At 47.1% G+C, this 19,993-nt stretch overlaps 1 protein-coding gene across 1 annotated transcript in view; it reads left to right on the plus strand.

The window, feature by feature from the left end:
• Positions 1-7,267, plus strand: part of ADCY5 (adenylate cyclase 5) — a 156,355-nt gene extending 149,088 nt beyond the window's left edge. The window contains exons 19-21 of the mRNA XM_032630779.1: positions 2-206; positions 3,051-3,175; positions 4,878-7,267. Coding sequence (XP_032486670.1) covers positions 2-206; positions 3,051-3,175; positions 4,878-5,006 — 459 coding nt within the window. The 3' untranslated portion in view covers positions 5,007-7,267. The remainder of the gene's footprint in view (position 1; positions 207-3,050; positions 3,176-4,877) is intronic.
• Positions 7,268-19,993: the final 12,726 nt, after the last annotated feature.

Raw genomic sequence — 19,993 nt, forward strand, 5'->3', positions numbered from 1 at the left:
GATCATCAGTGAGGATCGGTTCAGGCAGCTGGAAAAGATCAAGACCATCGGCAGCACCTACATGGCCGCCTCGGGCCTCAACGACTCCACCTATGACAAGGTGGGCAAGACCCACATCAAAGCTCTGGCTGACTTCGCCATGAAGCTGATGGACCAAATGAAATACATCAACGAGCACTCCTTCAACAACTTCCAGATGAAGATTGGTGAGCCCAGCCTGGAGTCCTGAGGGCTTGTTGGGACTCCCACCCACCATCCCCCATGCCGCCACCATGACCCAGTCCGAGCAGAGGCTAACACTGCAGTGTGTCCCTGCCCGAGGGGTGGGGGTAGGCCCCCATCACACAGCAGAGTTCTCCCAGGGCCTGGAGGTGCCTCCTCTGCATGGTGGTAAGCACTGGACACCCTCTCTCTGAGTTCCTGCCTCTCCCACTCACTGTGCCTGCCAGAAAGGCTTTGTGGGGGGATGCTGTGCGCCAAGGGCAGAGGGGCACCCAGTGGGAGAGGCAGGAACTCAGAGAGAGGTTATCACTGAGCTCCAAGTGGTTTCCGTGCACACGTGAGCACGATCTTCTAGGTGCCGTGAAAGCTCTTCTGGTCTACGCGAACTGGGGAAAGAAATGGTGAGGATGTGGAGATAAGTCAAGTCCACATATCCTTCCCTGGATCCCTTCTTTGTCAAATGCCTTGGCCCTCGCTGTGTGGCTTTGAGGAGCTTCGTAGATGCTGTGGTGTCCTGGAGGCAGGGCCGCTGCGGGAGAGAGTGGGGAGCTCTGAGCAGAGGCCCTGGGTCAGTTTCAAAACAGGCAGAGCCATACTCTACTTGTTCAGAAAATCTTTGAACCAAAACCCTATATAGTTTTTTTTCATTATTTGTATTAATTTTATTACTTTATTTCTTAATTGAAGTATAGTTGATTTACAAGATTATATTAGTTGCGGATGTACAACATAGTGATTCAATATTTTTATAGATTATACTCCATTTAAAGCTATTATAAAATATTGGCTATATTCCCTGTGCCGTACACCTTTTGGTATTCAATTTTGTTATTTTATTACCCCAACCTTTTATTCTGACACGTTTCAACTCTACAGAAGAGCTGAAAGAATAGCGCAGAGAAAACCCACGTACATCAGCACACTTGCCTGTTCGCTCCCCTACTATATCCACAAAATGATCTCAGAGTCACAACTCTGTGTTGCTTGATAAGGTTCAAGGTGTCTCAGCAGTTTGTTTTTTTAGCATGTGTCTTGCCAAGGATGCCCAGGCTTTCAGAGTAAGAGTTCCTTTTTCAGAAGAAACTGCTTTGTCGAGCATTGCTCTCTCCTCCTTCTGAGGATGGTGGAGGTAAAGAATGCTTTCCAAAAGAGCAGGCCTTTGTTCCTGTCAAAATTTTACTGTATGATCGACCCCCTCTCCAAGAAATATCTCAGGCCAAAAATTATTCAGGTTTCAAATTCTGTAAAAAAGGAACAGAGATTCACCAACAAAAATACTGGTGTTTCAGTTCTAAAAATTAGCACATTAGACTGAAATATTGGATTCCTAAAAATCAATATTGTGATCATGAATGTCCTCAGGAGACCTTTCGTTCTGGCCCGAGTGCTGGGAACTGGGCTTTCCCCGAGGAGCTGGCCGTGTGGGCCCGTGGACACATGCCTATGGACTGGACCAGGTTTTCGTTTTGCATCGGCTGCTGGAAAGCCAGACCAGAGCCAGCTGGGGGCCTGCTTTAACTGACGGGCAGCCTGTGCTTCTATGTTAATGTCACTCTTGGTTTCCTGAGATGTTGCCATTCTTATTTTCCTTTCACCCCATCTCCCTCATCCGCACTGATCTGCACTTTTCTCCCAGTGTGTACTTATTTCTGTGAGCCGCCCCAGCTCCTTCACTGGACTAGGACTGGGGACTGAGTGGCAGGCAGATAAGTAGCTGGGCAGGCAGTTGGGAGACTTGTGTGGCAGATCCCGTCCTACAGACTCAGGAACGTCTTCCCTGGGGAGCGTGGCTTTTGGCCAGTGAGGGCGACAGTCCAGCCTGGGAATAGCATGTGAGGTAAAAAGCTACATGTGGTTTGATGGAACCAAAGAGGAGGGTCGTGGAGGGAACAGTTTTGAAAACTGATGACATTTCTGACTTAGTGAGTGGCCAAGGGGTGTATGTGGGAGCTTCTGCTGGGTTTGTGGTCCTGCCGCTCACACACAAGAGTTAAGCAGCAGTGAGGCTTAATAAGGCCCAGTGTGAGAGACAGTTTATGTAATAGGAGGGAGCACCCTGGGGCTTGGAGATGGGGCAGGAAATGTCTAGCGAATGCCGGGTGAGGCAGATGTGTCCAGGAAGGACTTCGCCAGGAGAGAAGGAGGAAGGACACTTGAGGTGGAGACCAGCACGGCAGAGGCTCAGGGGCAGGGTTGCTCAGTGTTGTCTTGGGCGGGACTGGGAAGGCAGACAGACCAGAGCAGAAGTGTAGGAGAGAGATGGAGAGGGAGAGCCCATGTGGACGGTGCTGTGGCATCACCGCCCTGGCTCAGAGGCCTGAGGGAGGATTACCTGGAGAGAGGAGACTCTGGGGGCAGGGAGGTGGGCTAGGAGGTAGGTTCTAAGAACGAGAATGGTGGCACCCCTGAAACAAACAGAGGAGCAAGGAAGAAGAAAATGGCGAGTCTGGTATATTGAGTCCGAGTTGAAGGTGAAAACTTAAATGCCACCGAGAGAGGGGGGATTAAGGAAAGGCAATCGGACAACGCAGAGGTTACCGGAAACTTTGAAGAGGGCAGTCTAGCGGTGGGTTTGCAGGAGCCGAACGTTGCCTGGGTGGCGAGGACACAGGGGCAGCGGCTATGTGATTGGGTTCCTGTGGTCTCAAGATAGCAAGCATGCAATGGGAGCAGAGCAGTGGCAGCTGTGGGGTTAGCACAGCCTCAGGGCGGGAGGACGCTGGGTGTCTTCAGGCCAAGAGTCGGGGGGAGCGAGAACGGTAGTGAGGGCAGGCAGGGCAAGCGTCAGTCTGAACCCTGATGAGCACTCTCACTTCTGTCCCCTGCAGGGCTCAATATCGGCCCCGTAGTGGCTGGGGTGATTGGGGCCCGCAAACCGCAGTACGACATCTGGGGCAATACAGTGAACGTGGCCAGCCGCATGGACAGCACCGGCGTGCCCGACCGCATCCAGGTGAGTGCACCCCTGTGGGGACCTCTGCGTGATGCTAAGTGGTCTTCCGCAGGCCGCCCGCTGTGCCCAGTCAGAATTTCCGCAGCCAGATTTGAGGGTGATGGGGCAGTTGGCGCTGGTAATCTTGGAAGCTTGGAGAACACAATTGTGTTTTGGTCCGTCGGTACCTTGGACAGATCTTCTACCCTGTGCAAGCCCTCTACTGGCCACAGAAGGAACTGGGGGGGATGAGGGCAGCCAGCTGCAGATGCCAGGCCACCAGGCACGCAGAGCGGACACGAGGCGGCCGCAACGAGCAGGGTCTTGCCAAATGGAGCCCACAGCACTCAGGGCCTAGCTCTGAGAACCAGACGAGGCCACTGGTCCCGGCATGGCGCTCCCACCAGCCTCAGGAGCCAAGGCGCCTGGCCAGAGGCCTGGAGACGTTCTCCCGTCTTCACCCTTTGCGTCTGGTGCTTGTGATTCCGAGGCCTGCTGCTCTTCAGCCTCTTTTCTTTGCTTTTCTCAGGCCTTCCTTGATTCTTTCTGCTCCAATCTGACACAGAGAGGCCCTGGACTGGGCTCTAGTCCGGCACCCCCAGGTCCCTGTGAGGCTGTGGCCAGTCATTTAGCCTCCCCGGCCTCGGGGGCCACTGTTAAGGTCCTTGCTCACACGGACGCTGCTTAACTGGCCCCTAACTTCTCTCCCCTGGGGGGCCTCTGAACAAAGGGGCTGACCCCAGCACAGCCCTGGCTGGCCTGTGGGTGCTGCCGGAGGGCCCTGGCCAGATGGCCTTCTCTCACCTCCATCCCTGTGCCAAAGCGGGGGGCGGGGGAACGGACAGCAGGATGGGAGTGGGGGTCCTCAAGGGAGATGGGGAGACAGGATGAGTGTTTACAGAGCCTCCAACCCCAGCCACAGACAGGTGTGAGGGGCTCAGTCAGTAACCACACGACAACCCAGCACCTCGCCTTTGCATGGGGCTTACCTTTCACGGAACATGCTGCCCCCTCCTCCCTGGTCCGACAGCAGGCGTGTGATGGGGGCGCTGGCGGGGGGCGGGTGCTGGCTATGCTCGGAAATGGCTCTTGGATCACCTTGGGGTGAGGCACTCGTCGTCCTCCTGCTCCTGTGCCCCCTGCTCTGGCCCTTCGCCCTGCAGTAGTGCTGTGTCATTACTGAAACCACCTGTGAGTGCTCCTCTTTGTTCCAAAAGCCAAAGCAGACAGGCAGTACCATCTGAAGTGAATCCGGGCTCTAGCATTTATTAGCTACGTAACATCGGGCAAGTGACTTAGATTTTATGAGCCTGAGGTCATAGTTCTTACCTCACAGAAGGATGAAATGAGATCACCAGTGGTTCTACAACTGTCTGTGGTGAAAAACTGGTTTCTAGAACTTTCTGATCACTCAGGAGTGAGACTTCGGTAAACCCTTGGGCAGTGATTGTGGGGAGTCAGACGGCTGTGAGCTCCTGAGCGCCTCCCCTCAGCGTCTGCGTTTCTCCCACTGTGGACGATGACAGGCAGTTTGCGGGCCGCAGGCACACACGAGGTGCTCGCCACGCCAGGCAGCAGGGGTGGGTGCTGCCGCCCTTCCGGTTTCTGAGGCCCTTCGTTGCACGAGCCGCCCCGCAGGGGCACGCTGCCCATCCTTCTGAGTCGGAGGCAGTCAGGGCTCAGGTCATGAATGGCCTGTCCTCTCTCCTCGTTTGCCTCCTAGGTCACCACAGACATGTACCAGGTGCTGGCCGCCAACACGTACCAGCTGGAGTGCCGGGGTGTGGTCAAGGTCAAGGGCAAAGGCGAGATGATGACATACTTCCTCAACGGAGGGCCCCCGCCCAGTTAGCAGCCGCTGCGTACGCCAGGCAGCCTGGCCTCCAGAGAAACGGTGGAAGCCTCGCTCCAGCCCACGAAGCCGCCCTGAGATTTTCCACTTTGACTCCAGAAGCAGCTTCTGCCTTGGCGGGCGGGCGGTCTCCGTCCCAGGCCCCGGGGTGCCAGCGTCCTGCGAGCACCAAGCTGACCAAAGATGTCTCCCCCTGTAGTAGATGCCGCCAGACTCGGTCGGAATCTCGTTTTCTAACGGGTGCTGCGGCGCGTGCGCGGGCGGAGAGACGCCGCTGGAGGGGCCTGGGCGCGCGGCAGCTCTGTGTGCGGGGCCGCGGGAGCACGGCCTCGGCGGGCGGGAGGCGGCGCCACCTGACCTCGGGCCCTGGGGCTGCTTTTCTATGTGAACCTTTAAACTTCACACCGAGACCGAGGCCGAGGCCCTGCTCCGTGGTGGAGGGGGCCCGGCTCAGGAGTGCTGGCTTTGGAGGGACCGAGGCCTTCCTCGCGGGCTCCTCCCACACCCACACACACAGCCGGTGCCCCTGGAGGGGGCAGAACTGCGAGGGGGAGGCCAGAGGCCCCGGAGCAAGGAGTGGCGGTTCTGAGAAAAAGAAAATATTTATTAAATAAAACAAAACACGTTTCTGTGCCCTTCTTTAGACTATGCTAGTTGTATGCGTGTAAGAAACCCACAGGTAAAGCAGGATGCCACTGGGGAGGGAGGGCGGGGAGCCCAACTTGTCTTTTTGTATTTTTTACTTTGTATTATTGAAAACCTTGGAGATCTAACAAATATACCAAATTCTATATTTTGTAAATTCTCTATATTAGAAAACAGCTGTGCACAGCAGGGCATTTGTGCTCATTTGTACTGTACGTATGTCAGTGTACTGGAGTGTGTGTGTGTGTGTTTATGCTGCGGAACTGGTCTCATTCAGGACACCTGTTTCCCTCACTTCAGATTTCCCCAGGTCCAACCAGAACAGTGAGCATGTCCTTTCGGGGTACCATAGGTAGGAAGATGCATGCACACATTACCCCACCTCTCTCTCTCTCTCTCTCTCTTTCACACACACACACACACATATCACTTCGCCTAAGTAAAATGCAAACAAAATGAAAAGAAGACAAAAGCTTCTTTCCCATCTCAGGCCAAGTCGGAATCAAGGGAAGCAGCCTCAACCTGCCGTGGACAGCTCGGCCACCTTCCACCCTTCCACTCCCTGAGATGTCAGCGTTTGCTGCCTGCAGAGAGGCAGCTTCTGCAACTCTGAGAGCTCAGCTGGTGTTGGGGGTGTGAGGAAACCTCGCCTGCCTGGCTCCTCTGTTGGCCGAGGTGCAGGTGGCTCTCTCGGGAGATGATCCCTCAGACTTGGGGATGTAATGTGCAGTTCTCAGGCAAGGAAAGGGCGGTGGCCTTGCTCTCCACCTGCAAACCAGACAGAGGAAAGAGTAGAGGCCAGCTTCAGAGTCCATGGGGCAAAGCTAGCAGAAATTTCGTTTTGTCTGATTTTTGTTTTGGGGGGAGGAAGCAGTCAGATATACCAAGAAAAAGCTCTATTTTTTATACCCTATGAGGGAGGCATTTGGGAAATGATATACTATTATAGAGACATATTCAAACAGAATCCTTTGGTCCTGTGCCCAGATCTTCTCGTTGCTTCTCAGGGCAGCATTATTCTTACCTCCAACATGGGCTTGAAGGAGGTGAGGAGGCAGCTATGTGCCAGCTGCGAAGTGTTACTTTGATGCCCACCTGCACCACCTCTCACTGGACACTAGCACCACCCTCCCCTTTCCACACACTGTCTCCCACCCCAGTTTGAACACAGCTCTGAGAAGCAAAGCTTATGGACCTAAAACTGGCAGCCTTAGTCTCTCTGTGCTTTTGCTGCTCCAGCCTCTGAATTCTGCATCACGCCTCTTGCATCTGTCATGAGGGGCCGGCTCTCTCCCTGGTGTTGTATTCAAGTCCCTGACCCCTCCATATGGCCCGCCAGTGGTGCTGGGTTTTCATTTTGCTCCCAACCTGAGTAATGTGTGTGCTGAGTTTCTCCTGTGTTTCCCCTGTTGGTCATGGCCTCCCTGGCCTTGTGGGGACCCATCCTCCCCATCCCGGCAGTGACTGGTGACAACGTGTAGTGCTAGCTCTTCATTCCCTCCAAGGGGTGTGCACACTTTTTATCCCTGCTCTTGCAAAAATGAATACAATTATGATTTCCCATGGAAATTGAAAAGTCTATTTAACTAATTTAACTATTAAACACTTTCACTGGTAACGTGTCCTGGTCTGATTTACATCGTGGGCCGTGGGCCTGGCTCCAGCTGGAAGAACAGTGCACTCAGCACAGGAGAGGCACTGCGGAGGGAGCCTCAGAGGGTGGAGAGTGCCCCTGAGTGGGCACAGTGCACTGCTGTGGCGAGAATGTCAGCTGAAGACTGCAGTCATTGTAGCAACAGGTGGGAGAACGCTGGTGACCTTGGACTGGTGACCTTTGACATGCCAGGGTGCAGGAGGCTGAGAGATGGAGAGATGAGGAGAGGGGCCAGGGGTGAAGGGGACAAGGGATGGAGGATGGAACCAGAAAAGATCCAGGGTCAAGGGGAGGATGTTTTAAAACAGGTGAGCCAAACATGTTTCTTTGCTAAGGGAATGAAAATTGAAAATACAAGAGGGAACACAGATCATCGAAAGGGCCCAAGTAGGTGGCAGTGGGGGAGATGTAGGCAGGAGGTGAACTGACTTGACCTGGATAGCTAAGAACAAGGGCTACCATTTATTAGGCACTCTGTGTGCCAGAGCATGGGATAAGCACCCTACAAACATGCCGTCATTTAATCATCCTGGCCACCGCATTTCACTGATGAAGAAACAGAGAGGTTGAGTTACTTGCCTAAGTCCACACAGCTGGTAATTAACAGATGAGATTAAAGCGGGCCTGTCTGGTAAGCCCAGGCAGGGAAGTAAGTTCATGTGTGTCCAGGACTCCTCCTCCCCTGAGAGGAAGGGAAAGGGGGGGTAGGAAGCCAGGGGACACTTTTCAGCAATTCCCAGCTGCTGCACCCATCAGATGCAGGGTTATATTTGGGTTCAGGAAATAAAACCAGAGGGGCTTGGTGAAATTAAATTGAACACAAGTGAAAATGAAGGAACCGTTGAAAGACACTTCACTGGGGTTCATTGCAACAATGGCCACATGGGGACACAGATGTGGTAGTCCTGGTCCTAGGCAGGTCTCCTGCCCCAAAGAGAATAGACATTAGGAATTCAAATGTGCGTGGTGAAGGATGTAATTGCATAGAGCTAAAGTTTAATTCGAAGATCTTTTCAGGCTGGAGTGAAACCGTGGGTAATTGTTAGTCAATTCCATTTCACCTGTAACCTGCCTTCACTAATCAAGGTCATTTTAATTGTTGCTACAAAAGACTTGCGTGTCCTCCAATCTGCACGTAGCCGAAACAATAACATTGGCCCGAGTTGTTTTCCAGAGACTTAGAGTCAGCTGCTTCTGGTTCAAGCTGAGCTGGTTAAGACTCTTAACCACCAACCCTTCAACTAGGCATGCGCAAGTGACCTTTTGACCGAGCAGAGGCCGGTAGCTTAGTTACGCTTGCGCAGAACAAGGATTTTTGCACCTTTTTCCAATCACCTTTCCCCACACTCCATGGTCCTCAAACCGCCCTGCTTCTTTATTGGTTATCCTATATAAATACCCCGAGCCCCTTGCCTTGGGGAGGTGGATTTGAGGTGTGTTCTCCCGTCTCCTCTCTTAGCTGCCTTGCAAATAAACCCTCTGTTTGCTGCAAACCTTGGCGTCTCAGCGTTTTGGCTTGCTGTGCTTCGGTGAGCATGAACCTGGTTCCGTAAGAGGTTTGGTGAGCTAGCCAGAAGGTAAGTCCAAACGGAGTTTTGCCCGTGGTTCATCAGCCCCCTGCCAGTATTGAGAGCCTGTAGACAAGTCCAAGTAGCTGCCTGGGCCATTTGTTCCAGGGGCGACGTCTCCCACCCCCTACCCCACGCGGGATTTACCCAGGGAGGTGCCGCTGACCTCCGGTGCTTAGTTTCATTTTGGAGTGAAGAAACGGTTTGGAAGATGTCTTTTGGATGAGAAACCTTGTTAAAGAAACACCTGTGCAAGCCTGACCAGATCATGGGCTGGAGGCCCACCTGGCAGGATTGTGGCAGATGAGGTAAAAGGTTACAGCTGCTGAGGGACCCTGTACCTGGGTTAAAGGCTTGGGACTCCCGTGGTTTTGGTTTGGTTTGGTTTTGTCTTGGTCTTGTTTGTCCATGTCTGTGTTGGGTTGTCTTACTTATTAAGAACTGGCTATTGGGGATTGAGCTTCTTGGTGACCATAGCAAGGACTGGTAGAAAGATTTTGTTGCTGTGAGCACCTGGCAGTAAAGCCCCTTCAAAATCGGAAATGTTAATTCAGTTCCCTCTTGCAGCCTTCTAGGCTGCGTTCTCCAAAACTGAGGAGATCTCAGTTATGAATCCACGGGAAAGAAAAAGATGCTATTTTTTGGTAACACTGCATGGCTTTAGGCCTAAGACCAAAATGGCCTGAAAATGGATCCTTAAATTGATAGGTTTTTTTTGACTTTTATTTTACTTTTTTATACAACAGGTTCTTACTAGTTATCCGTTTTATACATATTAGTGTATACATGTCAATCCCAACTCCCAATTCATCTCACCACCACCAACACCCCCCCACCACTTTCCCCCCTTGGTGTCCATACGTTTGTTCTCCAAATCTGTGTCTCAATTTCTGCTCTGCAAACCGGTTCATCTGTACCATTTTTCTAAGTTCCACATATGTGTCTGAATATACAGTATTTGTTTTTCCCTTCCTGACTTACTTCACTCTGTATGATAGTCTCTAGATCCATCCACGTCTCTACAAATGACCCAATTCCACTCATTTTTATGGCTGAGTAATATTCCACTGTGTATATGCACCACATCTTCTTTATCCATTCGTCTGTCTATGGGCATTTAGGTTGCTTCCATGTCCTGGCTATTGTAAATAGTGTTGCAATGAACATTGGGGTACATGTGTCTTTTTGAATTATGGCTTTCTCTGGGTATATGCCCAGTAGTGGGATTGCTGGGTCGTATGGTAATTCTATTTTTAGCTTTTTAAGGAACCTCCATCCTGTTCTCCATAGTGGCTGTATCAATTTACATTCCCACCAACAGTGCAGGAGGGTTCGCTTTTCTCCACACCCTCCCCAGCATTTGTTGTTTGTAGGTTTTCTGATGATGCCCATTCTAACTGGTGTGAGGTGATACCTCATTGTCGTTTTGATTTGCATTTCTCTAATAATTAGTGATGTTGAGCATCTTTTCATGTGCTGCTTGGCCATCTGTATGTCTTCTTTGGAGAAATGTCTATTTAGGTCTTCTGCCCATTTTTGGATTGGGTTGTTTGTTTTTTTAATATTGAGCTGCATGAGCTGTTTCTATATTTGGGAGATTAATCTTTTGTCTATTGATTCGTTTGCTAATATTTTCTCCCATTCTGAGGGTTGTCTTTTCATCTTCTTTGTAGTTTCCTTTGCTGCGCAAAAGCTTTTAAGTTTCATTAGGTCCCATTTGTTTATTTTTGTTTTTATTTCCATTACTCTAGGAGGTGGATCCAAAAAGATCTTGCTGTGATTAATGTCAGTGTTCTTCCTATGTTTTCCTCTAAGAGTTTTATAGTGTCTGGTCTTACATTTAGGTCTCTAATCCATTTTGAGTTTATTTTTGTGTATGGTGTTAGGGAGTGTTCTAATTTCATTCTTTTACGTGTAGCTGTCCAGTTTTCCCAGCACCACTTATTGAAGAGACTGTCTTTTCTCCATTGTATATCCTTGCATCCTTTGTCATAGATTAGTTGACCATAGGTGCGTGGGTTTATCTCTGGGCTTTCTATCCTGTTCCACTGACCTATATTTCTGTTTCTGTGCCAGTACCATATTGTCTTGATTACCGTAGCTTTGTGCTATAGTATGAAGTCAGGGAGTCTGATTCCTCCAGCTCTGTTTTTTCCCCTCCAGACCGCTTTGGCAATTCAGGGTCTTTTGTGTCTCCATACAAATTTTTAAGATTTTTTGTTCTAGTTCTGTAAAAAAAAAAAAAAAAAAAAAAAAAAATGCTATTGGTAATTTGATAGGGATTGAATTGAATCTGTAGATTGCTTTGGGTAGTATAATCATTTTCACAATATTGATTCTTCTAATCCAAGAACATGGTATATCTCTCCATCTGTATCATCTTTAATTTCATCAGTGTCTTATAGTTTTCTGCATACAGGTCTTTTGTATCCCTAGGTAGGTTTATGCCTAGGTATTTTATTCTTTTTGTTACAATGGTAAATGGGAGTGTTTCCTTAATTTTTCTTTCAGATTTTTTATCATTAGTGTATAGGAATGCAAGAGATTTCTGTGCATTAATTTTGTATCCTGCAGCTTTACCAAATTCATTGATTAGCTCTAGTAGTTTTCTGGTAGCATCTTTAGGATTCTCTATGTATAGTATCATGTCATCTGCAAACAGTGACAGTTTTACTACTTATTTTTCAATTTATATTCCTTTTATTTCTTTTTCTTCTCTGATTACCATGGTTAGGACTTCCAAAACTATGTTGAATAATAGTGATGAGAGTGGACCTCCTTGTCTTGCTCCTGATCTTAGAGGAAATGCTTTCAGTTTTTCACCATTGAGAATGATGTTTGCTGTGGGTTTGTCGTGTATGGCCTTTATTATGTTGAGGTAGGTTCCCTCTCTGCCCACCTTCTGGAGAGTTTTTATCATAAATGGGTGTTGAATTTTGTCAAAAGCTTTTTCCTGAATATTGAGATAATCATATGGTTTTTATCCTTCAATTTGTTAATATGGTTTATCACATTGATTGATTTGCGTATATTGAGAATCCTTGCATCCCTGGGATAAATTCTACTTGATCATGGTGTATGATCCTTTTAATGTGTTGTTTGCTAATATTTTGTTGAGGATTTTTGCATCTATATTCATCAGGGATATTGGTCTGTAATTTTTGTTTTTTGTAGTATCTTTGTCTGGTTTTGGTATCAGGGTGATGGTTGCCTCATAGAATGAGTTTGGGAGTGGTCCTTCCTCTGCAATTTTTAAGAAGAGTTTGAGAAGGATGGGTGTTAGCTCTTCTCTAAATGCTTGTTAGAATTCACCTGTGAAGCCATCTGGTCCTGGACTTTTGCTTGTTGGAAGATTTTTAATCACAGTTTCAATTTCATTACTTGTGATTGGTCTGTTCATAGTTTCTATTTCTTCCTGCTTCAGTCTTGGAAGGTTATACCTTTCTAAGAATTTGTCCATTTCTTCCAGGTTGTCCATTTTATTGGCATAGAGTTGCTTGTAATAGTCTCTTAGGATGCTTTGTATTTCTGCATTGCTGTTGTAACTTTGTCCTTTCTAATTTTATTGATCTCCCTCTTTTTCTAGATGAGTCTGGCTAATGGTTTATCCATTTAGTTTATCTCCTCAAAGAACCAGCTTTTAGTTTTATTGATCTTTGCTATTGTTTTCTTTGTTTCTATTTCATTTATTTCTGCTCTGATCTTTATGATTTCTTTCCTTCTGCTAACTTTGGGTTTTGTTTGTTCTTCTTTCTCTAGTTCCTTTAGGTGTAAGGTTAGATTAGATTGTTTATTTGGGATGTTTCTTGTTTCTTGAGGTAGGCTTGTATAGCTATAAACTTCCCTCTCAGAACTGCTTTTGCTGCATCCCATAGGTTTTGGATGATCGTGTTTTCATTGTCATTTGTCTCTAGGTATTTTTTGATTTCCTCTTTGATTTCTTCAGTGATCTCTTGGTTATGTAGCAATGTATTGTTAGCCTCCATGTGTTTGTGTTTCTTACGTTTTTTCCCCTGTAATTCATTTCTAATCTCATAGAGTTGTGGTCAGAAAAGATGCTTGATATGATTTCAATTTTCTTAAATTTACTGGGGCTTGATTTGTGACCCAAGACATGATCTATCCTGGAGAATGTTCCATGTGCACTTGAGAAGAAAGTGTAATCTGCTGTTTTTGGATGGAATATCCTGTAAATATCAATTAAATCTATCTGGTTACTGTGTCCTTTAAAGCTTGTGTTTCCTTATTAATTTTCTGTTTGGATGATCTGTCTAATGGTGTAAGTGAGGTGTTAAAGTCCCCCACTATTATTGTGTTACTGTCGATTTCCTCTTTTATAGCTGTTAGCAGTTGCCTATGTATTGAGGTGCTCCTATGTTGGGTGCATATATATTTATAATAGTTATATCTTCTTCTTGAATTGATCCCTTGATCATTATGTAGTGTCCTTCCTTGTCTCTTGTAACATTCTTTATTTTAAAGTCTGTTTTATCTGATATGAGTATTGCTACTCCAGCTTTCTTGTGAGTTCCATTTGCATGGAATATCTTTTTCCACCCTGTCACTTTCATTCTGTATGTATCCCTAGGTCTGAAATGGGTCTCTTGTAGACAGTATATGGGTCTTGTTTTGTATCCATTCAGTGAGCCTGTGTCTTTTGGTTGGAGCCTTTAATCCATTCACACTTAAGGTAATTATTGATATGTATGTTCCTATGACCATTTTCTTAATTGTTTTGGGTTTGTTTTTGTAGGTCCTTTTCTTCTCTTGTGTTTCCCACTTAGAGAAGTTCCTTTAGCATTTGTTGTAGAGCTGTTTTGGTGGTGCTGAATTCTCTTAGCTTTTAAAGCTTTTGATTTCTCCATTGAATCTGAATGAGATCCTTGCTGGGTAGAGTAATCTTAGTTGTAGCTTCTTCCCTTTCCTCACTTTAAATATGTCATGCCACTCCCTTCTGGCTTGTAGAGTTTCTGCTGAGAAATCAGCTGTTAACCTTATGGGAGTTCCCTTGTATGTTACTTGTTGTTTTTCCCTTGATGCTTTCGGTAATTTTTCTTTGTCTTTAATTTTTGCCAATTTGATTACTATGTGTCTCGGCGTGTTTCTCCTTGGGTTTAAGCTCTATGGGACTCTCTGCGCTTCCTGGACTTGGGTGGCTATTTCCTTTCCCGTGTTAGGGAAGTTTTTGACTATAATCTCTTCAAATATTTTCTTGGGTCCTTTCTCTCTCTCTTCTTGTGGGACCCCTATAATGAGAATGTTTTTACGTTTAATGTTGTCCCAGAGGTCTGTTAGGCTGTCTTCATTTCTTTTCATTCTTTTTTCTTTATTCTGCTCCACAGCAGTGAATTCCACCATTCTGTCTTCCAGGTCACTTATCTGGTCTTCTGTCCCAGTTTTTCTGCTATTGATTCCTTCTAGTGTATTTTTCATTTTAGTTATTGTATTGTTCATCTCTGTTTGTTCTTTAATTCTTCTAGGTCTTTGAACATTTATTGCATCTTCTTTTTTTTTTTTTTTTTTTGCGGTACGCAGGCTGCTCACTGTTGTGGCCTCTCCTGTTGCGGAGCACAGGCTCCGGACGCGCAGGCTCAGCGGCCATGGCTCACGGACCCAGCCGCTCCGCGGCATGTGGGGTCTTCCCGGACCGGGGCACAAACCCGTGTTCCCTGCATCAGCAGGCGGACTCTCAACCACTGCACTACCAGGGAAGCCCTTGCATCTTCTTGATCTTTGCCTCCGTTGTTTTTCCGAGGTCCTGGGTCATCTTCACTATCATTATTCTGAATTCTTTTTCTGGAAGGTTGCCTATCTCCACTTCATTTAGTTGTTTTTCTGGGGTTTTATCTTGTTCCTTCATCTGGTACATAGCCCTCTGCCTTTTCATCTTGTCTATCTTTCTGTCTAAATTATGTTACAATTTTGCAGCTAGATTTATTTTGTAAATAGGAAGAAAAGTGGAATGAAATACCTTATGTACAGTCTTTTATGTCATTGTATCAGAGTAAACCTGTACAAAGAAAATAAGATTACAATCCAATAGGAAGGGAAGGCAAAGAAGCCTGTTTTACTTTATCCCAATGAAAAGGAGGACGACTTGCTGTTAATTCAGTGGAACACTCTGCCTGCTCCTCCTCCACCCCCATATCATGAGGCTGCTGCTCCTTCCCTGCCAGTGCCTGAGCCACAGTCTCAGGCCCCCTTCCCCCCTGTCTCTGAGGATCGAGAGATAGGAATGGTCTCCCCCTCTCATATCCACCAGGGAGCTACCCAAACTCTGGTAGGGCAATCCCACTGTCAAGGCAAATCCCCATTGGAGGTATAAAGGCTGAGACTGAGCAGCCGATGGCATTGATCTGGGTCCACGTCCCCTTTTCAACTTCAGGTTTAATCAATTAGAAGAACAACATGCCAGGACTTCCCTGGTGGTCCAGTGGTTAAGACCCCTGCTTCCACTGCAGGGGCCTGGGTTCGATCTCTGGTCAGGGAACTAAGGTCCCACATGCCACACAGTGCAGCCAAAAGAAAACAAAAACAACAGTATGCCAATTTATAGAGATGACCCCCAGAAAATGGAAAGTGTCTTTCTGATTTCTGAAACCCACAACCCGGGCAGTTGTTGAAAGTTTATTAAATTCCCTCCGCACTTCAGAAGAACATAGAATGGTGCTGGATAAAGCTAGGGAGGAAGTAGATGGGCTTCACACAGAAGCCCCTGGTAACCCAGTACAGGCTGCTGCAAGTGTAGCTAGCTATAGCAACAACGGACCCTAACTGGGACGAGAATGCTGAACATTATCGAGATTGCATTCTTGCAGGATTGCGAAGAGGGTGCCAAAACAAAGAGGCCTTAATAGAGTACGGGAGGTAAAACAGAAACCAAATGAGGATCCTTCAGAATTTCTAGAAAGGGTCTTTAAAGCCTATATGCAACATGCAGATATAGACCCTAAGACCCAGGTGGGATTGCCCTACCTGAGTTTGGGTAGCTCCCTGGTGGATATGAGAATTTAAAAGATGTTTAATGACTTTTGGTGAGAGCAACCCTGATACACAGAAGAAACTGCAGAAGGTGGAAGGGGCTCTAGGGCTGCCTGTGTCTCATCTTGTTGAAATTGCCTTCAAAGTTTTTCATGGCAAAAACCAGGTTCAGGAGAAAAGGGAACAGTGGAGAGCAAAATAGGCCGCTGCCTTAACACAGGGGAGAGCTAGATCAAATCGAGGACCCTCACAAGGGACTCGGCAAAAGGTAGGAGGCCTCAAGTCCCGAACTCCCACTCGAATGGGGACTCAACAGTGGGACCCCGCCAATGTGCATATTGCAAACAGAAGGGACACTGGAAAAGAGACTGTCACATCCTAAATAAGACTTTTTTTTTTTTTGCGGTACGCGGGCCTCTCACTGTTGTGGCCTCTCCCGCTGCGGAGCACAGGCTACGGATGCACAGGCCCAGCGGCCATGGCTCACGGGCCCAGCCGCTCCGCGACACATGGGATCCTCCCGGACCGGGGCACGAACCCATGTCCCTTGCATCAGCAGGTGGACTCCCAACCACTGCGCCACCAGGGAAGCCCCTAAATAAGACTCTTGAAGGTAAACAGGAGTTAGATCAGATGTGCAAGCTGAGAATGACAGTGACTGAGAGTGACAGGGACCAGGGGCTCCTTTACATCCTGCATCCATCAATATGGAACCCCAGGTGGGAAGTCAACTTCTGGACTTTCTAATGGATACCGAGGCCACTTAAGTCTTAAATACCCGGCTTTCTAAACTGTCTTCTGAGACTAGGGTATCCGGAGAGACCTTGAAAAAGCCTTTTCTCCAGATGCTAGACAGTCAGATGGGGGGCACCCATCTAAAGCATGGCTTTTTATACATGCCTGAAGGTCCCATCCCCTTCTGGGGTGAGATTTACTAAGTTAAATGCCAAAGGTACCTTTGCACCTAGATGAATGGACACTAAAATACCACCAGAGCAGGCTTACACATTGCAGGCTCTATTGCTCTGACCCTGAAGAGAACATCCAGCAACTGTCCGAGGAGAGATATGGCAGAAGGTGGGAGGCCCAGAGGTGTGGGTGGATGTGAGACCGGGGAGAACAAAGACAGTTATACTATACAGGTTAGGCTTTGCCCTGGGGCAAAAATTCCAAACTTAAAAGCATTACCCATTAAAGAAACAGTGAAAGCATGGAAATCAACCCCTGCTAATGGCCCTCCTTGAATATGATTTAATACACCCCTGCCTGTCACCTTCTAGTACTCTTAATTTTACCAGTCAGAAACCAGACACAGAGGAATACTGGTTTGTGCACAAACCAAAAACAGACTGTAGAAGATATTTATCTAGTGCCTAACCCATACACTCTGCTCACTACTTTGGAGATTTTTGTTGGTTTACCATTTTGGATTTGAAAGATGCCATTTTTGGGTGTACCCTTGAGTTTTGAATCACAAGAGTTGTCTGCTTTCGAATGGGAAGATCTAGATACAAAAGTTAAACAGTACTGCTGGACAATACTTCCTCATGAAACCGTACAACTTGTCTTGGGACTCAGTAGGGCACAAGTTGCTGAAAACTCAGAACTCATCTCAGGGCTTAATGAAGCACAGGTTCTTTTGTCTCGGCACAGAAAGAATTCAGCGAGAGGCAAAGGGACAGGCAAGATGTGATTTATTAGTATAAGATGCTTGTGAGAGATACAAACAGGCAGGCAAGGGAGTGCCACCCCGAGAACTTAGTGGGCTATAGGTTTATAATCAGAGGAAAAGTGGGGAGGGGGAGAAGACCACCTTCTTCCTTGTTCTGGAGTAGATGTCAAACTTCCAGCATCAGCCCCTCCTCCACGTGGGGCAGGGGAGTCTTCTCGTCCCTACATAGTCAAACTGGTACTGTCAGGGCGCTAAGGAAATGAGCAAAAAGGCGGTAACATGTATGAAAACATGGTAAATCATCTCAGGTTTCAGTATAATGTCACCTTTCACTTATATCTCTCCTCTTAGTACATGCAACAAAAGCGCCTTCTCAACGTTCATTAACTTGCTGACTTCACTGGGCAGGATGTGGGTCTCATTCCACAATTGTTTTGTTCGGGGGCGTGTCTCGTGTTTCTGTTGCTTGGCTTAGTTGTTAAGCAAGCTTCCTTTCTTGAGTGGTCATTAACTTACAGGGGTCTCCCATACTGTTTTCTCTACGTACAGTCCCCTAATGGAATTAACTATTTGATCACCTACTCTGTCCCTATCACTCAGGAATTTAAAAATCCCCATGATATTTGGAGAAATCTTGGCAAAAGACCTGAGGGACTCTCAATTAAATGAGGGAGCCCTGCTCCAGTGTGTAGATAATAGTCTGTTTTCTTATAAGACAAAGGACACCTCAGACCAAAATACAGTTTTGACTTTGAACTTCTTGGTTGAACGAGGCTATGAGGTGTTTAATAAAAAGGCACAGATTTCTCAGCCTCCTGTTAAATATTTGGGTTTTGAACTTTCACAAGGACAGAGACTTAATCTTTGACAGAAGGGAAGATCTCGTAGTTCACTAATAAGAGACAATTGTGGGGATTTCTAGAAATGGCCGGGCTCTGCATTTGGATCCCTAACTTTACACTTATAGCAAAACCTTTTTATGAAGCTCTTAAAGGAGTAGACAGTGAACCTCTAAACTGTACTGGGGATGCCATAAGGCATTCCAGGTCAAGAAACTACTAACTGCCCTGGCTGTAGGTCTTCCAGATATCATAAAGCCCTTTGACTTATTATTGAGAAGCAAGGAATCGGCCTTGGAGTCCTAACTCAGAACCTGGGCAGCATAAGGAGGCCTGCTGAGTATTTCTCAAAGCATTTAGATACAGTCACTAAGGGACGGCCGGTTTGCCTTCTGGCCACAGCAGCTACCTATGAGCTTATAAAAGAAGCAGAGAATTTTACACTAGGAGAACTTACCACTGTGCATGCCCCTCACTGTGTACTTCCCCTCCTAGAACAGAAGGGAGAATACTGGTTAACTTCAGGAAGATGGGGAAAATAGCAGGCCATATGATTGGGTAATCCTAATGTTTCTCTGAAAGCAGTCTCTACTCTGGACACAGAATGTCACCTGCTGTATCAGCGAAGAATGTTGCAGCCCTCAGCCACTGCAGCGGCCCCTGACAGTGCACCCTGAGGGGATTCAGGATGGAGAAAAATGGGATAGGTTGTTATGGTGTATATCAAAGGAGTGATTTCAGTGAGCCCAGACTCTTGCATCTTCCCATACAAAGAAAAGCGCTGAGTTCATTAACTTGAGATGTCTGTTGCTTTAATTAGCAGTAATGTTCCACTACCTGTTTTGTTTTTTTCTGAAAAAACTCCTCTATATCCTAGCTCCTCCGTTACCTCTTCAGTACAGTCCCTCAGAGCTATCCAAGAGGCTGTATCCTGGGCTTATATCCTCAGTAATGCCCCAAATAAGACATAATTCTCAACTTTCAGGTTGTGAATTTTTCAGTTGACAAGATGTTCATAGATGGAAGCAGCTTTAGGGACCAGGGCCAACGCAAAGCTGTGTATGTGGTACTGACTCATCAAAAGACACTGGAAGCTGAAGCCCTTCCCCAGGCACCTCTGCACAAAAGGTGGAACTTAACAGCCCTGATGAGAGTCTTCCACCTAGGTAAGGATGAGAGAATAACCATTTTCACTGATTCCAAATATGCTTTCTTGGTGGTCCATGCCCATGGGGCTGTTTGGAAAAAGGACTGTTAACTGCAGAAAAGAAGGAAACTAAACATGCCAAGAAATTTTAAACTTATTAGAAGCTGTCATGGAGCCAAAAGAATTGGCTGTTGTCCACTGTGCAGGACGTCAGAAATCTGGTTGTCTGACTGCTTGAGGCAATAATCTAGCGGATCAAGTGGCAAAGCTAACAGTCAGGACTAAAACACCTGGGTTCCCGATTTGGCCCTTACCTCTGATAACGGATTTGACAAAATGCTATCCAAAGTAGTCTTCTGAAGACTTAGAAAGGGCCAGTGAATGGGGATTTGACTGGAGTCCTGTCCGTTCTCAGGAGGCTGACTATACGTAGGTACACCAAGGAAGGGTGGGTTTAGAATAGACAAGGCAAGGTGCTTGT

Source organism: Phocoena sinus, chromosome 4 (genome assembly GCF_008692025.1).
Source record: "Phocoena sinus isolate mPhoSin1 chromosome 4, mPhoSin1.pri, whole genome shotgun sequence".
Taxonomy (NCBI): Eukaryota; Metazoa; Chordata; class Mammalia; order Artiodactyla; family Phocoenidae; genus Phocoena; species Phocoena sinus.